Here is a 15049-nt window from a genome sequence, read left to right as displayed (position 1 = left end):
ACAACCCAAAGATGCAGGATTGGATTCAAAACTAGAGAATTCTGCCTCAAACCTGTTGTGCTACTCTAATCATTCCTGAACCATTCGTCTTCTTCTCAGCAGGATGCATTATTCTGCTGAAATGGGCCACATCCACCATCCTGCCCATGGAAGCATGTACCTGGTCTGCATCAATGCTTGGGTAGGTGGAAAGTCTCAGCAACATCCAGTGTGGGTCTCCACACAATTTATATGTACAAGTTACAGAATTTTCCAGAATCAGCTTTCCACAGTTTTAAAACATAAAAGTTCTCTATGAATGTAGGCAGATTTTACTACAGCGTGCAGGATTTAATACGGAAACCAGAAACATGACTAAGAAATGGAGGAAAGAAACAAGGAAGGAAAAACAGAAGGAAGGGAGGTTGGACACAAGAACTGAACACAGGACGAAACAGAGGACAAGGAAGGGATGGGATTGAAGGACAGGAAAGGACAAAGAAGGAAGTGAAAAAGGACAGACAGGAAGGAGAGTGAGAAAGGAGGGGAGAAAGTATACATGGAAGGAAGGACAGAAGGAAGGTTGCTAAATTTAGACAGTGGGACACTTGTCATTCATACATCCCGCTCCTATTCCCTCCATCCTTTTCTTACCTGTCTTTCCTCCTTTACTTCCTTTCTTCTTGTGGCCTTAAAACGTTACCTTCTTTTGGCTTTTCTTCCTTCCTTCTGTCCTTCTACCCTGATATCCTACCTTTTGTCACTAATTTCTTCCCTGTTTCCTTGCTTCTTTGTGTCTTTCCCTCTTTCCTTAAGTCCTTTCTTGCCCTTTGTGTCGTTCTTTCCTTGTGTCCGACCTCCCTTCCTAGTTCCATATTTAAACTCAGGGTAGGAATCTTGTAAAAATCCGTCAAAGACGTCCGTTTAATTTGGTATTTTTATGACATTTTAGTAACAACTGAGCTAACTTTTAATTTGTTTAATTGTTCAAGTATAAGAAAATTTCTGATTTGATTATTCTCCATGCTGTTTATACTTAATTTGGAGATAAAACACATCTGCTGTCCTTAAATGGCTTATCTTTAACACTTTAAAATACAGAGAAGAATACATTTTTCTTATTTTTACTTATTAGCATTTTTAATTCTCAGTGTTTCATTTATTATTGATTTTAGTTTGTATTACCGTCATTTTAATGTCTAATTATACTGTTTTTGTAGATGAATCGTAGAAAAATGAGCGTTTCCTCCACAGCAGCCCAGTTTATGTTCTGGTTTACACCGACAGATTTAAACAGCTTTCAGCCATATATTTTCTTTGTTTAGTCAGTTGATTCCAGTGTAAGACAGGGTGCCGGGCCACAAAGCTGTATTTAAGCTACTGTACAAATAATGTTTGAAACCATTTTTTTTTTTTAACCTCCTTTTAGCGATGAGGTTTGCAAATGTAGGTTGTTATACTTATCGTGGCCACTGGGGGCAGTGCTTACCTGTGTTTGCCAGGAGGTTAAAGGTGAAAAATGTACAAATCATCTGATCTCTTCTGATTGGCAGAGCAGATTTTAGTTGCATCAAATAGAGTAAGTGGTTGGTTTAAATACATCAGAGGGCATCAGGCTTATTTTCCCGTGTAAACCCAATCGTTTGTTCCATCGGAACAAACTGGCAGGTTTTATTGGTCCATACTTGTTATAGTATTGGGCTTTCATCAGAAACCAGTGAGGAAGAGCAAAACGTGGTTATATTTTGGTATCTCTGTCAGTTGTATTTGTACTTTTCTTTGCTGACTGCAAAACAAGTTGCCTTGTGGATACAATAAAATTTAACTTCTCAGTGACAGAAAAAACATCAGTCATTACTAAATCAATAAAATCTTAGCCAGGAAGCTTCTACAACTTAAACATTTAGATGTTTAAATGCAGCTATGTTAAAGGTTTGTTTATATTTTCATATACCAGCACAGTAGGTTTTCTACCAGGACCTCAAAGCATCTTCATAAGTGCAGCGCCTCTGGGATTTCTCTTTTATGCAGGAACGGGAAGAAACCCAGAGAACAAGTGAAGCTCAGGGACAACTGATTAATGGAAGAAGGTGTTCTGGTCTGATGTGTTCTTTCCCATCATGTAGCTAGCTGATCTGATTACGTTTCTTACCTGCAAACACAGGGCATTTGGATGCATTATGGGAGGAAGGACCAAGGGTCTGCTGGTTGATCATGGTACGTTCACCTGCAGCAGAAACGTCCCGCTGTGCTGTCTTAGGAAACCATGCATTTGCTATATTGCAGAATCAACACCTCCACATTCGTCACTCCTCACTTTTTTCCATCTGCAAGGTGTGTGCATTAGCACCGCTGTCCCCAAGACCTTTCATCCAAGGATGTCCTGCATACTTATACTATTGTGCAGCTCCACATCTACCTACACGTTACTAAACAGGTCCTTTCTTCATGTAAGCAGTATTTCCCGATGGCTGACCTCCCAGCAAGCACCAGTTGAATGTTCCGAGTACATGATTCTGATCCATGAAGGCCTCTCCAGAAATCTACCAGTGGACACAAACCTGACTTGACTAACTAGGTGACACGCTGGTGACAGGCTCCTGTGGTAACTCAACTATCTAAATCAGAGGTGTTGAAGCAGGAAAACGTCTAAAACCTGCAGGACCTTGGCTCTCAGGGACTAGAACTACCAACTCCTGAAGATCTGCTGCTGTTGGCTCAGAGCCAGATACCACAGCAGACGTCCAGAGGCCAACTGTCTGCAGCTCAGATTTGGGGCAGTTTTGGAAGTCATTATCTGGGGCCCCACGTACGAAGCGTAGTGACGCACAAAAACCTTGCGGCGTAATGTTTTACGCACAACATGGCATGTACTAAAATGAACGTTGCTTGAAAGTGTGCGTAAATCCACGCAAATTTTTGACCTGCCGTGAAAATGTGCGGTAGCCTCGCAAACCTTTTCAATCGACAAATAATATACTACAGAAAACTAAAACTTACCTAAATACACTGAAATATGACTCCATTCAGCCTTATTTCATTAATGGAGCATCAAACCTGATGTTTTTAATGAGTTTGAGCCTGTATGGTTTAAACCAGAGCGATGAAACAAAATCACATTTAGCCTCATACAATAATGTAACACCTCAGAAAATGATGGAAACAACTTCAGTCGGATATAAACTGTTAAACTTCCTCTGTTTCTGTCACCTGTAGATGGAAATGTGCACCGGTCTGTGCGCTGAAAATGAATGTGAATCATCTAAGGGGCACTTTCATTCTCACTGAGAATACAACGGTGTCAGATTAGCAGATTAATTTCTAACAAGTCAGGTTTGATGATTCCTGAGGTGGACAAGCTGGAGACAATCATATCCATGAATATCTGCATAATGTTGCGCGTAATGGTGGCACGATGGCAGCTTTGGCTCAGCTAGAGGACATCACCAATGGAAGACGTTTCTGCTGGTACATGATGATGCGTGGTTTATATAGCTGTATAGGAGCTGTGGCCTCATGTTACAGATGGAAACCAGGAGGAATGGTGCGTCTCCGGTACCAGTTCTCACTACGCTGCGGTCCTTTACTGGGGCTTTTCAGAGGGAGCTGACTGACAGGTCGGGTATTTAACAGTCATCCCTGAGCCGGGCATCATTGCTCTGATATTTATTGTTCCCCTAAACTGTGGCTCTCATTTGCAGCGAGGAGCCGATTTCTGAATGTAATCACAACTATGGACCGCACTCATGCCACTATAAGGGCCCCATCTGTACGTGAATATGCTTTTGTGGATAAACAGCATTGTCATTCAATATATGTGCAACCTATTAGTGATGCGTAAATGTGTCTCACAAATGCAATGAGACGTTGGCCTCCTGAGCTCATTCCTTTATACTATAATTATTATTAACCCTTGTGTGTTCATATTGTTTTTACTCAGCTAATGTTTTTGGGTCTGGTGGACCCGTTGCATTTTGTGATTTTTAATGCCTCACAATCAAACAATTAAAATCATGATATGAGTGGAAATAAATGATACAATTAATTTACATTAATTGTATCATTTTTCCTTCAGTAAATAATGAAAATGAACACCACACACGGGTCAATCTGATGAGAATAGTTGTGAAGATTTAAAGGACTTCGCATAGTGTGTGGTGACAGTCTTCCTAATAGAAATAAAGGAGGAATTTTCACGTCATTATAATGATCAGCATTGAGCTCCATGCAGCAGCTAGACAGCACCGTTTGGACTTGATGGAGACATTGTAGAACCTAACGGGTTCGCTGAAGTCATTCAAGACGTTGTTGGTTTGCAGTAACTGACTACAGATGTCCTTCATGGTGAGCAGACACGGTCTCTCTTCGCGTTTTTCCGTCGAAAGGAACCGGTTCGGACTGTCGGTACCGTTGCCATGGTTATTTGGACACTTGACGGGTACCTTCCGGCTATTTATACTACTTTGCAGATGTAAATGGGGGCGTGGGACCGGCTGGTGCATGCACCACTGCAGCTGCGCAGAATTTTACCGCAGATTGGGATGTGTGAAGGCTACGTGTGCGGTGACGCATCTACGCAGTGCGTACGTCTGAATTTTTTTGTGCAAGTTTCAGAATTTCTCTCTACCGCAAACCTTTAGTATGAAAGCTGCGCACTCTTTCGTAGATGAGGCCCCTGGTGAGCACAGTGAACCCTATTCTGTTCGAGATGATTTGAACTTTGTGACATGGTGCGTTTAACCTGCTGGAAGTAGATATCAGAAGATGGGAACACTGTTGCCATAAAGGGATAGACATGTTCAGCCACAACGCTCAGCAAGACCGTGGGGTTTAAACAAAGCCCAGCAGGTATTAAGGGCCCTGAAGTGTGAAACTTTGCTCCACACACTTTTAATCCCCAACCTGAACAATTGATCAAGGCAGGATGGCTCCTTGCTTTCATGTTCACGCCAAATTCTGCAGCAGCCCATCCTCAGATGGTGTCCTCCATACCTTGGATGCAACGAGTGGTTATCAGAACAACTGTTGTCCCTCTGTGCTCCAGATCAACAAGGCATTCATTCTTTTCTTTCGGACCATTCTCTACAGAACTGAGAGGAAGTTGATCTAGTATTTTTAGCAGGTTCTAAAATACTTGGACCAGTCCATCTGGCTCCAACAATCAAAGTCACTTAAATCTCCTTTCTTCCCCATTCTGATGTGGGTCGTTTTCACCACGTCAAGATGCAGAAACACTGAGTTAGCTTCACTATTAATTAACAGATGTACCTAATAAAGTGGCTGCTGGGGGAACGTCTGGTGCATTTTGGTGGTCCGGTTAAATTCATCTGATATTCTACTAACCCATAATGAATATATTATAGATCAACATCAAAAAGACTGAAAAATGTAGAAAACAAACTCAGAAAATGCTGAGTCACTGGTTGCCTTGGTGATTCCCTCCTTTTCCAAGGAGTTTGCAGCAGTTCAGACATTGAAGTAACTGAACGGTGAGTGGGAGAACTTTCTAGAGGGACCAGTTAAAGAGATCCTTGAGCTCTGGTTTCTGCCACAATGTGGGAGCAGCATCGAATTGAAACGGGTCAGAACCAAAAACCAAAACACACCAGACTGTTAGGCCCAAAATGTTCCGCAACAGTGAAAAATGTAGATGAACAATGTAAACAAACTGAAGCACATTTTTAACCTCTTTAAATATGTTGGAGGTTGGTGAGAGCTTTAAAAAGCAGATGTTACCGTTTTCAGATGAGGTTTTAAAATAAACCAGAACCAAAACCCACAATCATCAACAGTCAACCTTAGAAACGAGAAAGGAAGCAGCGAGAGCTATGAAAAAGATAGATTTATTTAATGACAAATGAAAACAGAAAGAAGTCATGGAGCTTCTGAGGAAGAGCAGCAACATTACCGAGACTCCACGAGAAGAACGAGGGAGACGGGATCGACCTCCACAGAGAAGAAAGGAAAAAGGTAGAACAGAAAGAGTTCACACACAGGAGGACAGAGATGAAGACAGCCCAACTCTGGAAAACAAACCTTCAGAGAACAACAGACGTTTTTTTTCAACTACAAACACTGAAGTTTAGCCACAAGTTTTACAACCGCCTTTTAATTCTTAAAATTCAATACAAAAAAATGAGAATTATGATATTTTTATTTATTTATAACAGCAATGCTTTAACAGTAGAAAGTGTCCCTCGTTCCTGGTTGGGTGTTGGATGGGTGGCTGAGAGCGACACAGGAGGTAAGAGGAGCAGGTTGGAGTTCCCTCACACAGACAGCCGGAGTTCTTCGTCCTCTCAGACAAAAACTAAAAACATTAAAACAAACCCATGAAATAAAAGCCTAAAGCAAACTGAAATGCAGCGTTTCCCTCGGGTTGGCCCTCAACTCATCCCGGTCCGAACTGCAGAGAACTTTCTAAACTAAAATAAATGTTCTATAATCCAGGCTGATGGAGATGTGCTCCTCCTTAAATCCAAGAAACAATCCTGCCAGTGAATCCATCAGAAACTACGGAAAAAGCAGCTGGGGTTCGGTTTGCAACCTTATGACCTGCTCTGGGTGGAGACCAGGTGAGCTCCTGCGGTTCCGGTCGGGGAACTGCAGCTGTCCACGTAACACAGATGACTGCTACAGTTGCTGCTACCGGAATCATGCCAGTCAGGAAGGAGGAGGAAAATTTGGAACAACGTTTTAAGGGACCGAAGTTCCTGCTGGAGCGACGGGAGCAGCCGGAGGAGAAAAATTAAGGGAAAGGGACAAGCTAGGTAGCAGGCTAGCTTCTAGGTCGGATCGTCTTTAGGGAGACCGAGGACGCAGAGACGATTCCTCATCCTGAAATGTCTGAAGAGGTCTGAGGAGAAGCTCAGAGGAGAACGGGACATTAACATGAGAGCATGGAAGAAAACAAAACATCTGAGGCGGAGAGGACAAACAGAAAGTCTGAACACCTTCTCACTTTGACTCTGGGTTTATGACACATGCGCGTGCACGAGTCTCACACGAGTGTTTGTTAAGAAGTCCTCACTACACAGTTACGTCCTTGTTTTTTAATGCACTGCACGCATCCATCCATTCATCCATCCATCCACTCATCCATCCGACACCCCTGGGCCTTCAGTGCTGCCCGAACACAGTCCAGTTCCTCGTCTCAGGGGTGTAGCCGAGAGAGGGAGGGGCCATGGGCTCCTAACTGACTGGACCCTCTATAATAACAGCCCCTTCCCCAGCAATCTTGCACTCTGACACTAGTCTGTGGAACATTCTCAGCACATGGAGATGGTGACGTTGATGCCCAGGTTTCCGTTCTCGGCGAACAGCTGCGCGATCGACGTGTCGAACACCAGGCAGTCGCTGTTCATGATGGCCGTGGCGATGCCCTCGTGGATGGAGCGGGGCGTGGCCTCCCAGGTGAGCCGGCGCCGGTGGCCGTTTAGCTCCAGCCGGTAGGCGAAGTTCTCGGCCTGCTTGCGAGTCCCGATGAGCTGGACGATGGCGAAGAACTGCTGGTGTCCGTCGTACTTCTCCTGCTTCTCCAGGACCAGCATGAAGTGGAAGCCGAAGCAGGACTGCATCATGACCCAGTCCACGGCGCCCGGAAGGTTGATGTCCGTCGCCAGGAACACGATGTCCTCCCCCTGCAGGGAGACGCCCGCATTAACGTTCAGCGCTTTAATGCTGCAGCATCATCAGATCTGTGTGAAGATTCCTCACATCCAGAGAAATTCACAACTTTAACTCCTTCAGTTTATTCCTGCTCCTTTACTGAATTACATCTACATCCCAGGTAGTCTACTCTGTCCTCCAGCAGAGGGTGCTCTTAATACTATCGTGGTAGTGTGGGATACAACATCTGGGAAACATCCTGAAAACTCAGATTTTATTCTGAACTAAACAAAAAACAAAACATGACTCAGAGGAAGTTAGTAAAAATGTTTCAAAAATATTTCATTCAACATTCAAACTTTCCAGACAGTCCAGAAGGAATCAGTGACACATCTGTCACTAAAATATGTTTTCAGGTCCTGAGAGGAAGGTATTAGAAAATGAGTCGGAAGCTGATGGGAACGTTTCTCCACGCTCGTTTCAGCTGGCAGCTCTCTGATTGGTTGCTGTCATTTAGCTCATTAAAGGCTCTCTTTAAACAAACACACTGAGCAGGGATCAGTTTCAGAAACAAACAAGATGCAAGATGATGATCTGCACTGAGTGGGATGAAGTATTCACACCCCATAAGGTTTTTCACTTTGTCACGTTGCAACAAACTTTAATGCATTTCATTGAGATTTAATACACTACACCAACACAGAGTAATACAGGAAATGTATTCATTTGTACAAAATTTGAAAATCTAAAAACTTTAACGTGCATTTCTATTTATCCCCAATTATTTTGTAACCACTAAATAAAAGCCAGTGCAACCAACTGCCCTCAGGTGTCGGCAGTTAAGTAAATATAGGCCAGCTGTATGTTATTTAATCTCAGTATAAAGCTCAGAGGTTTGACAACATTAGAGAACAACCAGCATCATGAAGGTCAAGGAACCAAGCAGACAGGTCAGGGAGAAGGTTGTGGAGAAGTTTAAAGCACAGCTAGATCCTAAAACAATCTCCCAAGCTTTGAACATCCCAGAGTTCTGTTCAATCCATCATCTGAACATTGAAAGAGGATGGTCCACCTGCAGACCTACCAAGACATGGAGGTCCATCTAAACTGACAGGCTGGGCATTACAGTGTATCACAAAAGTGAGTACACCCCTCACATTCCTGCAGATATTTAAGTATATGTTTTCATGGGACAACACTGACAAAATGACACAATGAAAAGTAGTCTGTGTGCATCTTATACAACAGTGTAAATTTATTCTTCCCTCAAAATAACTCAAGATACAACCATTGTCTGAACCACTGGCAATAAAAATGAGTACACCCCTTAGTGAAAGTTCCTGAAGTGTCAATATTTTGTGTGGCCACCATTATTTACCAGAACTGCCTTAACTCTCCTGGGCGTGGAGTTTCCCAGAGCTTCACAGGTTGTCACTGGAATACCTTTCCACTCCTCCATGATGACATCATGGAGCTGGCGGAAATAAGAGACTTTGCACTCCTCCACCTTTTGCTTGAGGATGCCCCAAAGATGTTTTATTGGGTTAGGTGTGGAGACATGCTTGGCCAGTCCCTCACCTTTACCCTGAGCCTCTTCAATAAAGCAGTGGTCGTCTTAGAGGTGTGTTTGGGGTCATTTTCATGCTGGAACGCTGCCATGCGACCCAGTTCCCAGAGGGAGGGGATCATGCTCTGCTTCAGTATTTCACCGTACATATTCATAGTTCATGTGTCCCTCAATGAAGTGTAACTCCCCAACACCTGCTGCACTCATGCAGCCCCAGACCATGGCATTCCCACCACCATGCTTGACTGTAGGCATCACACACTTATCTTTGTACTCCTCACCTGATTGCCGCCACACATGCTTGAGAGGTACTTTCTTCTGGGATGACGGCCATGCAGACCAATTTAATGTAGTGTGCGGCGTATGGTCTGAGCACTGACAGGGTGACCCCCCACCTGTTCATCTCTGCAGCAATGCTGACAGCACTCCTGCGCCTATCTTTCAAAGACAGCATTTGGATGTGACGCTGAGCACGTGCACTCAGCTTCTTTGGATGACCAACGCGAGGTCTGTTCTGCGTGGACCCTGCTCTTTTAAAACGCTGGATGATTTTGGCCACTGTGCTCCAGCTCAGTTTCAAGTTGTTGGCAATCCTCTTGTAGCCACAAACCATGTAGGAGAGTCAGCAAACACGACCAACTGACGTCTAAACGAAAACCTTTCGGCCGACATGCAGACCGATTTGTGTGGCTGAAAGCACCACCGCCGACCCCGAACACACGATCCTCAGGGTGAAAACGTGGTAGCAGCATCATGGTTTGGCTCGGAGTTGGTGGGAGGATGGACGGAGCTATGCCCAGTAACCCTGAAAGAAAACCTGTTAAAGGCTAACCTTAATCCAACGCCTGAGATTGGGGTGGAGGTTCACCTTCCAGCAGGACAATGACCCTAAACATGCACCCAGAGCTACAATTGAATGGTTTATGTCAAGGGTATTCATGTGTTAGAATGGCCTAGTCAAAGTCTAGACCAAAATCCAATTAAGAATCTGTGGTGAGACTTGAGAATTGATATTGTCGGTGCTCTCAATCCAATCCAGATGCAATTGATATTGAAGCGAAAGCAGAACAGACCACTTATTTTAAACATACTTGTAAAATAATCTATGGATCATGTTTCTTTATCTTCCCCATCATGCACCACTTTGTGTTGGTCTGACACATAAAATCCCAATAAAACACATTGAAGTTTGTGACTGTGACAATATGTGCAAGGGTTTAAGAGGCAGGAATACTTTTTCAAGGTACTGTACCTCTGCATGTTTGTTTGCTTCAAGGAAAAAGGTTTAATTTAAGGAATATTTACAAAATCCGACTGATCCTTCATCAGGAGACGGTTTTCTCCGACAAACATTTGAATAAGCACAGAATCCTTTGGAGGCTGAATGACTCGGTATAAAATGTGAGGTTCTGACCTGCAGAGTGGTGATGGACTTGTGTTGATGCATCAGGTGCGGCATGACGGCATCCAGGGATCCCTGCCACTTGCAGGAGGCGCCGGGACAGGGGCAGGAGTACGGCCGGAACTCGCACAGCTCCTCGTGCTCCGTCTTGTCGGTGTGCGGCAGCGTGACCTCGCAACCCGATGAGGCGTACTTACAGGGGAACAGGACCGAGTTGGCCACCTTCTCCATGGCCAGGTTCCTGATGGAGCCCAGGGGGCCTCTGCAGGTGGGACAGCAGGTAAGCTTGGGCCGGCAGTTGGAACACACCTGGGAGAAAATACGGGATAATGTCTTTACTCTGAGCTCGATGTTGAAAACAAACATTCCTCGGTGCTGGGCCGAGTTAATCTGTCTGAGCTGAGGGTGGAGGAGACACGGAAAGTCCTAAAACTCTGACTTCAGTTTCACTAAAGCTCCACGTTTATGTTTAAAGGTTCATGCTGTGAAATATCTTATTTAACTCCAACAGGACAGAGTTTAACTGGAGTTAAATTGGTGTTATTTCTGCAGACCCAAAAGGTTCTGTGGTGAGAACAGTGATCTGAGCGACGCACCAGGTGTCCGGACTGACACTGCAGGATGGGGGGCAGCACATAGTCGAAGCAGACTGGACACTCGAACAGGCTGGCCAGGTCGCTGTTGGAGGCCGTGGTGCCTGACAGGGTGGGCACGCGCTGAGAGGGGGGGCACTTGGAGGTTCCTGTGGGCAGCGCGGTGGCGGTCTGGCGACTCATTTCTGATGATGAGAAAGAGGACAGAACAGAGGAGGAATTAAACACCTTCAGATCCTGGAGTTGACCTTTGCTATAAAACCTGCTTCAGGCAGTGAGTGAAATCCCACTGCTCCACCGTGCAGACGAATCAAACCACCACCACCTGAGGAGGTGTCTGGTCTACACCGTGTGTCTCGCAGCATATATGTGGGTGGACGCAAGTACACTTTCCTTTTCTACTCTATTCACCAGAAAAATAAATGCTAAGACTTAAGGAAAAATCATTGATATTAACATGACACCAGTTATAAATCACAATCTAAAATTAACGCTCGTTTTTCATGCTCTGCGTCTTTAAATCCACAAAGACTGGTTTTTATTCTCACTGCAAACGCTCCCATTACCACAAAATGTGCTGAACATCGTCGATGTAAATAAGCCTGTTAAAAAATAAACCTTCCTTATTTACGCATCCTGTTTTATGGAACTATTTTTAATTTTTTAAATAATAAAAATGTACAGCTAATTTTTTATTTTATTATTCTTCTTTCTATTCCTATTTTCAGGTTTTGTTTTACTATCATGCTCATTATTATGTTTGTCGTTATTAAATCGTTAGAATTGTCATCCATATTCTAATCTTTATTATTAATTTGGCCAAAAATTTCTCTAAACTCCCAGAATATTTAAAGTTCCAGTTAGAAAAACTCCCAGAACGGCCCTGGAGTCAGGATTCGGACTGGGAAAGTCGGAGCTCGCTGAGCAGCTCGGATCAGTTTCCAACATGGCTGCATGCAGGTTTAAAAGCTGTTGGTACAAACATTTATTAGAGCTTCCGATGGTTTGTGTCTCATTTGACCAGTGATGCACACAGTGCAGTAAATTAACTACTGGTGAGCATGTTACTTTATGCTATTAGCTTTTTTTGCTAACAGCAGATTAGAGCTAATCTTTCCTAGGAACTACAACGATCCCAACTTCATTCCCAGCACTGAGCTCAAACGTCTGAGATGAATCAAAATGAGAATAAACATTTGGGATACAAACAAATAATCGACTTATGATTAATTGTTGAATAATGGTTTATTCTATTAAAATTTGTTTGATTCGATTAACTGATGACATCGCTTACCCTGTCTTTAAATGATAGCTATACATCTCTCTGTTCATGGCTGATTTTATTTTATTCATCTTTGGTTTCTATTCAGTAACCCTATAGGGTATTGTTTTATATTTTGTGTCTAAGTTTAATGATTTGTGAGAAAACCCCTTTTTTTTTTTGCCTCATCAGTCAGTAATTAATACAGCTGGAAGAATAAACTATATATACAGGGGTTGGACAATGAAACTGAAACACCTGTCATTTTATTGTGGGAGGTTTCATGGCTAAATTGGACCAGCCTGGTAGCCAGTCTTCATTGATTGCACATTGCACCAGTAAGAGCAGAGTGTGAAGGTTCAATTAGCAGGGTAAGAGCACAGTTTAGCTCAAAATATTGAAATGCACACAACATTATGGGTGACATACCAGAGTTCAAAAGAGGACAAATTGTTGGTGCACGTCTTGCTGACGCATCTGTGACCAAGACAGCAAGTCTTTGTGATGTATCAAGAGCCACGGTATCCAGGGTAATGTCAGCATACCACCAAGAAGGACGAACCACATCCAACAGGATTAACTGTGGATGCAAGAGGAAGCTGTCTGAAAGGGATGTTCGGGTGCTAACCCGGATTGTATCCAAAAAACATAAAACCACGGCTGCCCAAATCACAGCAGAATTAAATGTGCACCTCAACTCTCCTGTTTCCACCAGAACTGTCCGTCGGGAGCTCCACAGGGTCAATATACACGGCCAGGCTGCTATAGCCAAACCTTTGGTCACTCATGCCAATGCCAAACGTCTTTCAATGGTGCAAGGAGCGCAGATCTTGGGCTGTGGACAATGTGAAACATGTATTGTTCTCTGATGAGTCCACCTTTACTGTTTTCCCCACATCCGGGAGAGTTACGGTGTGGAGAAGCCCCAAAGAAGACTGTTGCATGCCCAGAGTGAAGCATGGGGGTGGATCAGTGATGGTTTGGGCTGCCATATCATGGCATTCCCTTGGCCCAATACTTGTGCTAGATGGGCTCGTCACTGCCAAGGACTACTGAACCATTCTTGAGGACCATGTGCATCCAATGGTTCAAACATTGTATCCTGAAGGCGGTGCCGTGTATCAGGATGACAATGCACCAATACACACAGCAAGACTGGTGAAAGATTGGTTTGATGAACATGAAAGTGAAGTTGAACATCTCCCATGGCCTGCACAGTCACCAGATCTAAATATTATTGAGCCACTTTGGGGTGTTTTGGAGGAGCGAGTCAGGAAACGTTTTCCTCCACCAGTATCACGTAGTGACCTGGACACTATCCTGCAAGAAGAATGGCTTAAAATCCCTCTGACCTCTGTGCTGGACTTGTATATGTCATTCCCAAGACGAATTGACGATGTATTGGCCGCAAAAGGAGGCCCTACACCATACTAATAAATTATTGTGGTCTAAAACCAGGTGTTTCAGATTCATTGTCCAACACCTGTACATGTGTGTGTGTATATATATATATATAATGTTATTATATGTCCTTTTTTTAATTTAATCATTCATTTAAGCATATTGCATAACATTTTGATACAAGAGAAAACCCAGGTTTAAAGAACACAGCCACTTATTAATTAATCAATACATTGTTAATAATATTAATAAAGACATCACTGAACGTGTTGACAGCAGACTGACCTCATTTCACCATTTTACAAAAATGAAGATCTACATGGAATAAATAAGAAATGTTCCAAAGAATAAATCAGGAAAGACAGAAGAGAACAATGATAAAGATTTCTCGGTCGTAATGATGTGCTGGAATCAGACAGGGAGGCCCAGAGCTGAGACGAGTAAAATGTGGAGAAGTGATGGCATTGTGCGTGGGAGGAGACGAGAGTCAGGTGGGGAGACAGCAGAACAATATGTCCACAGACAGAAGCTGAGAAAAGCTGTTAAATATTTAATCCTGCACATTTTAACCAGCAGCAGCTTCTGTTGAAAAGCATTTAAACTCGTCTTATTCGTGATCAACAAAGAAATATTGTTAATATTTTGCTCTTATTCAGAAACTTTACTAAAATGATTCCACAGTTTAGATCACTGCCTGACAGCATGACGAAGTACACAACGGAGACCGACAGTTCATCTGGTGTAAACATCTAATTCATGCAGATGTGCACGCTGGAACCAGCTGCAGAAGTAAAAACCGCCTCTAAACATCTGCCATGATGGAGCTCCAGCCGTAGCAGCTATTAATAGAAGCTCTTAACACGCTAACAGCAGCAGTATGAGCAGCGAAGCCAAATTAGTTCAGGACATGCAGAAAGGCCTGCGTGCACAACTCCAACAGGCAAGGTCATCAAAAACATAGACTCTGTAAACCCTCACGGCTCCAAGCAAACACAGCTTCAGGTTCTGTGCTGAAGGTTCAGTCAGCAAATGCCGCATTTTCATCTGAAAGAATATTTGTTTAAAAAGTTTGGTTTTCAACCAACCCCCATTTTCACCTTTATTTATACGGGTCAATCTCGTTGAGACACAAGGTCTCATTTTCAAGAGCAACCTGTGAAGCTCTATGATCCTGTGAGACAGTCCAGCAGAAATCACTTATAATCCAATCAGCAGACCGATGAGCTGAAATCGTTGTG

General features: G+C 43.5%; 1 protein-coding gene across 4 annotated transcripts in view; it reads right to left on the bottom strand.

Moving 5' to 3' along the window:
* Positions 1–5806: 5806 nt before the first annotated feature.
* The window catches only part of siah1 (siah E3 ubiquitin protein ligase 1), a 38423-nt gene continuing 29180 nt past the window's right edge, over positions 5807–15049 (bottom strand). For all 4 annotated transcript variants that reach the window (XM_047381299.1, XM_047381290.1, XM_047381306.1 and 1 more), the window contains 3 exons: positions 11153–11334; positions 10569–10865; positions 5807–7619 (listed from right to left, as the gene is read on the bottom strand). In XM_047381299.1, the coding sequence (XP_047237255.1) occupies positions 7248–7619; positions 10569–10865; positions 11153–11334 (851 nt within the window). In that variant the 3' untranslated portion in view covers positions 5807–7247. The remainder of the gene's footprint in view (positions 7620–10568; positions 10866–11152; positions 11335–15049) is intronic.

The sequence above is a fragment of the Girardinichthys multiradiatus genome, chromosome 2 (assembly GCF_021462225.1).
Source record: "Girardinichthys multiradiatus isolate DD_20200921_A chromosome 2, DD_fGirMul_XY1, whole genome shotgun sequence".
In the NCBI taxonomy this organism is placed as follows: Eukaryota; Metazoa; Chordata; class Actinopteri; order Cyprinodontiformes; family Goodeidae; genus Girardinichthys; species Girardinichthys multiradiatus.
The sequence above is the reverse complement of the archived record's forward strand: the minus strand, read 5'-3'. Positions and strand labels throughout refer to the sequence as shown.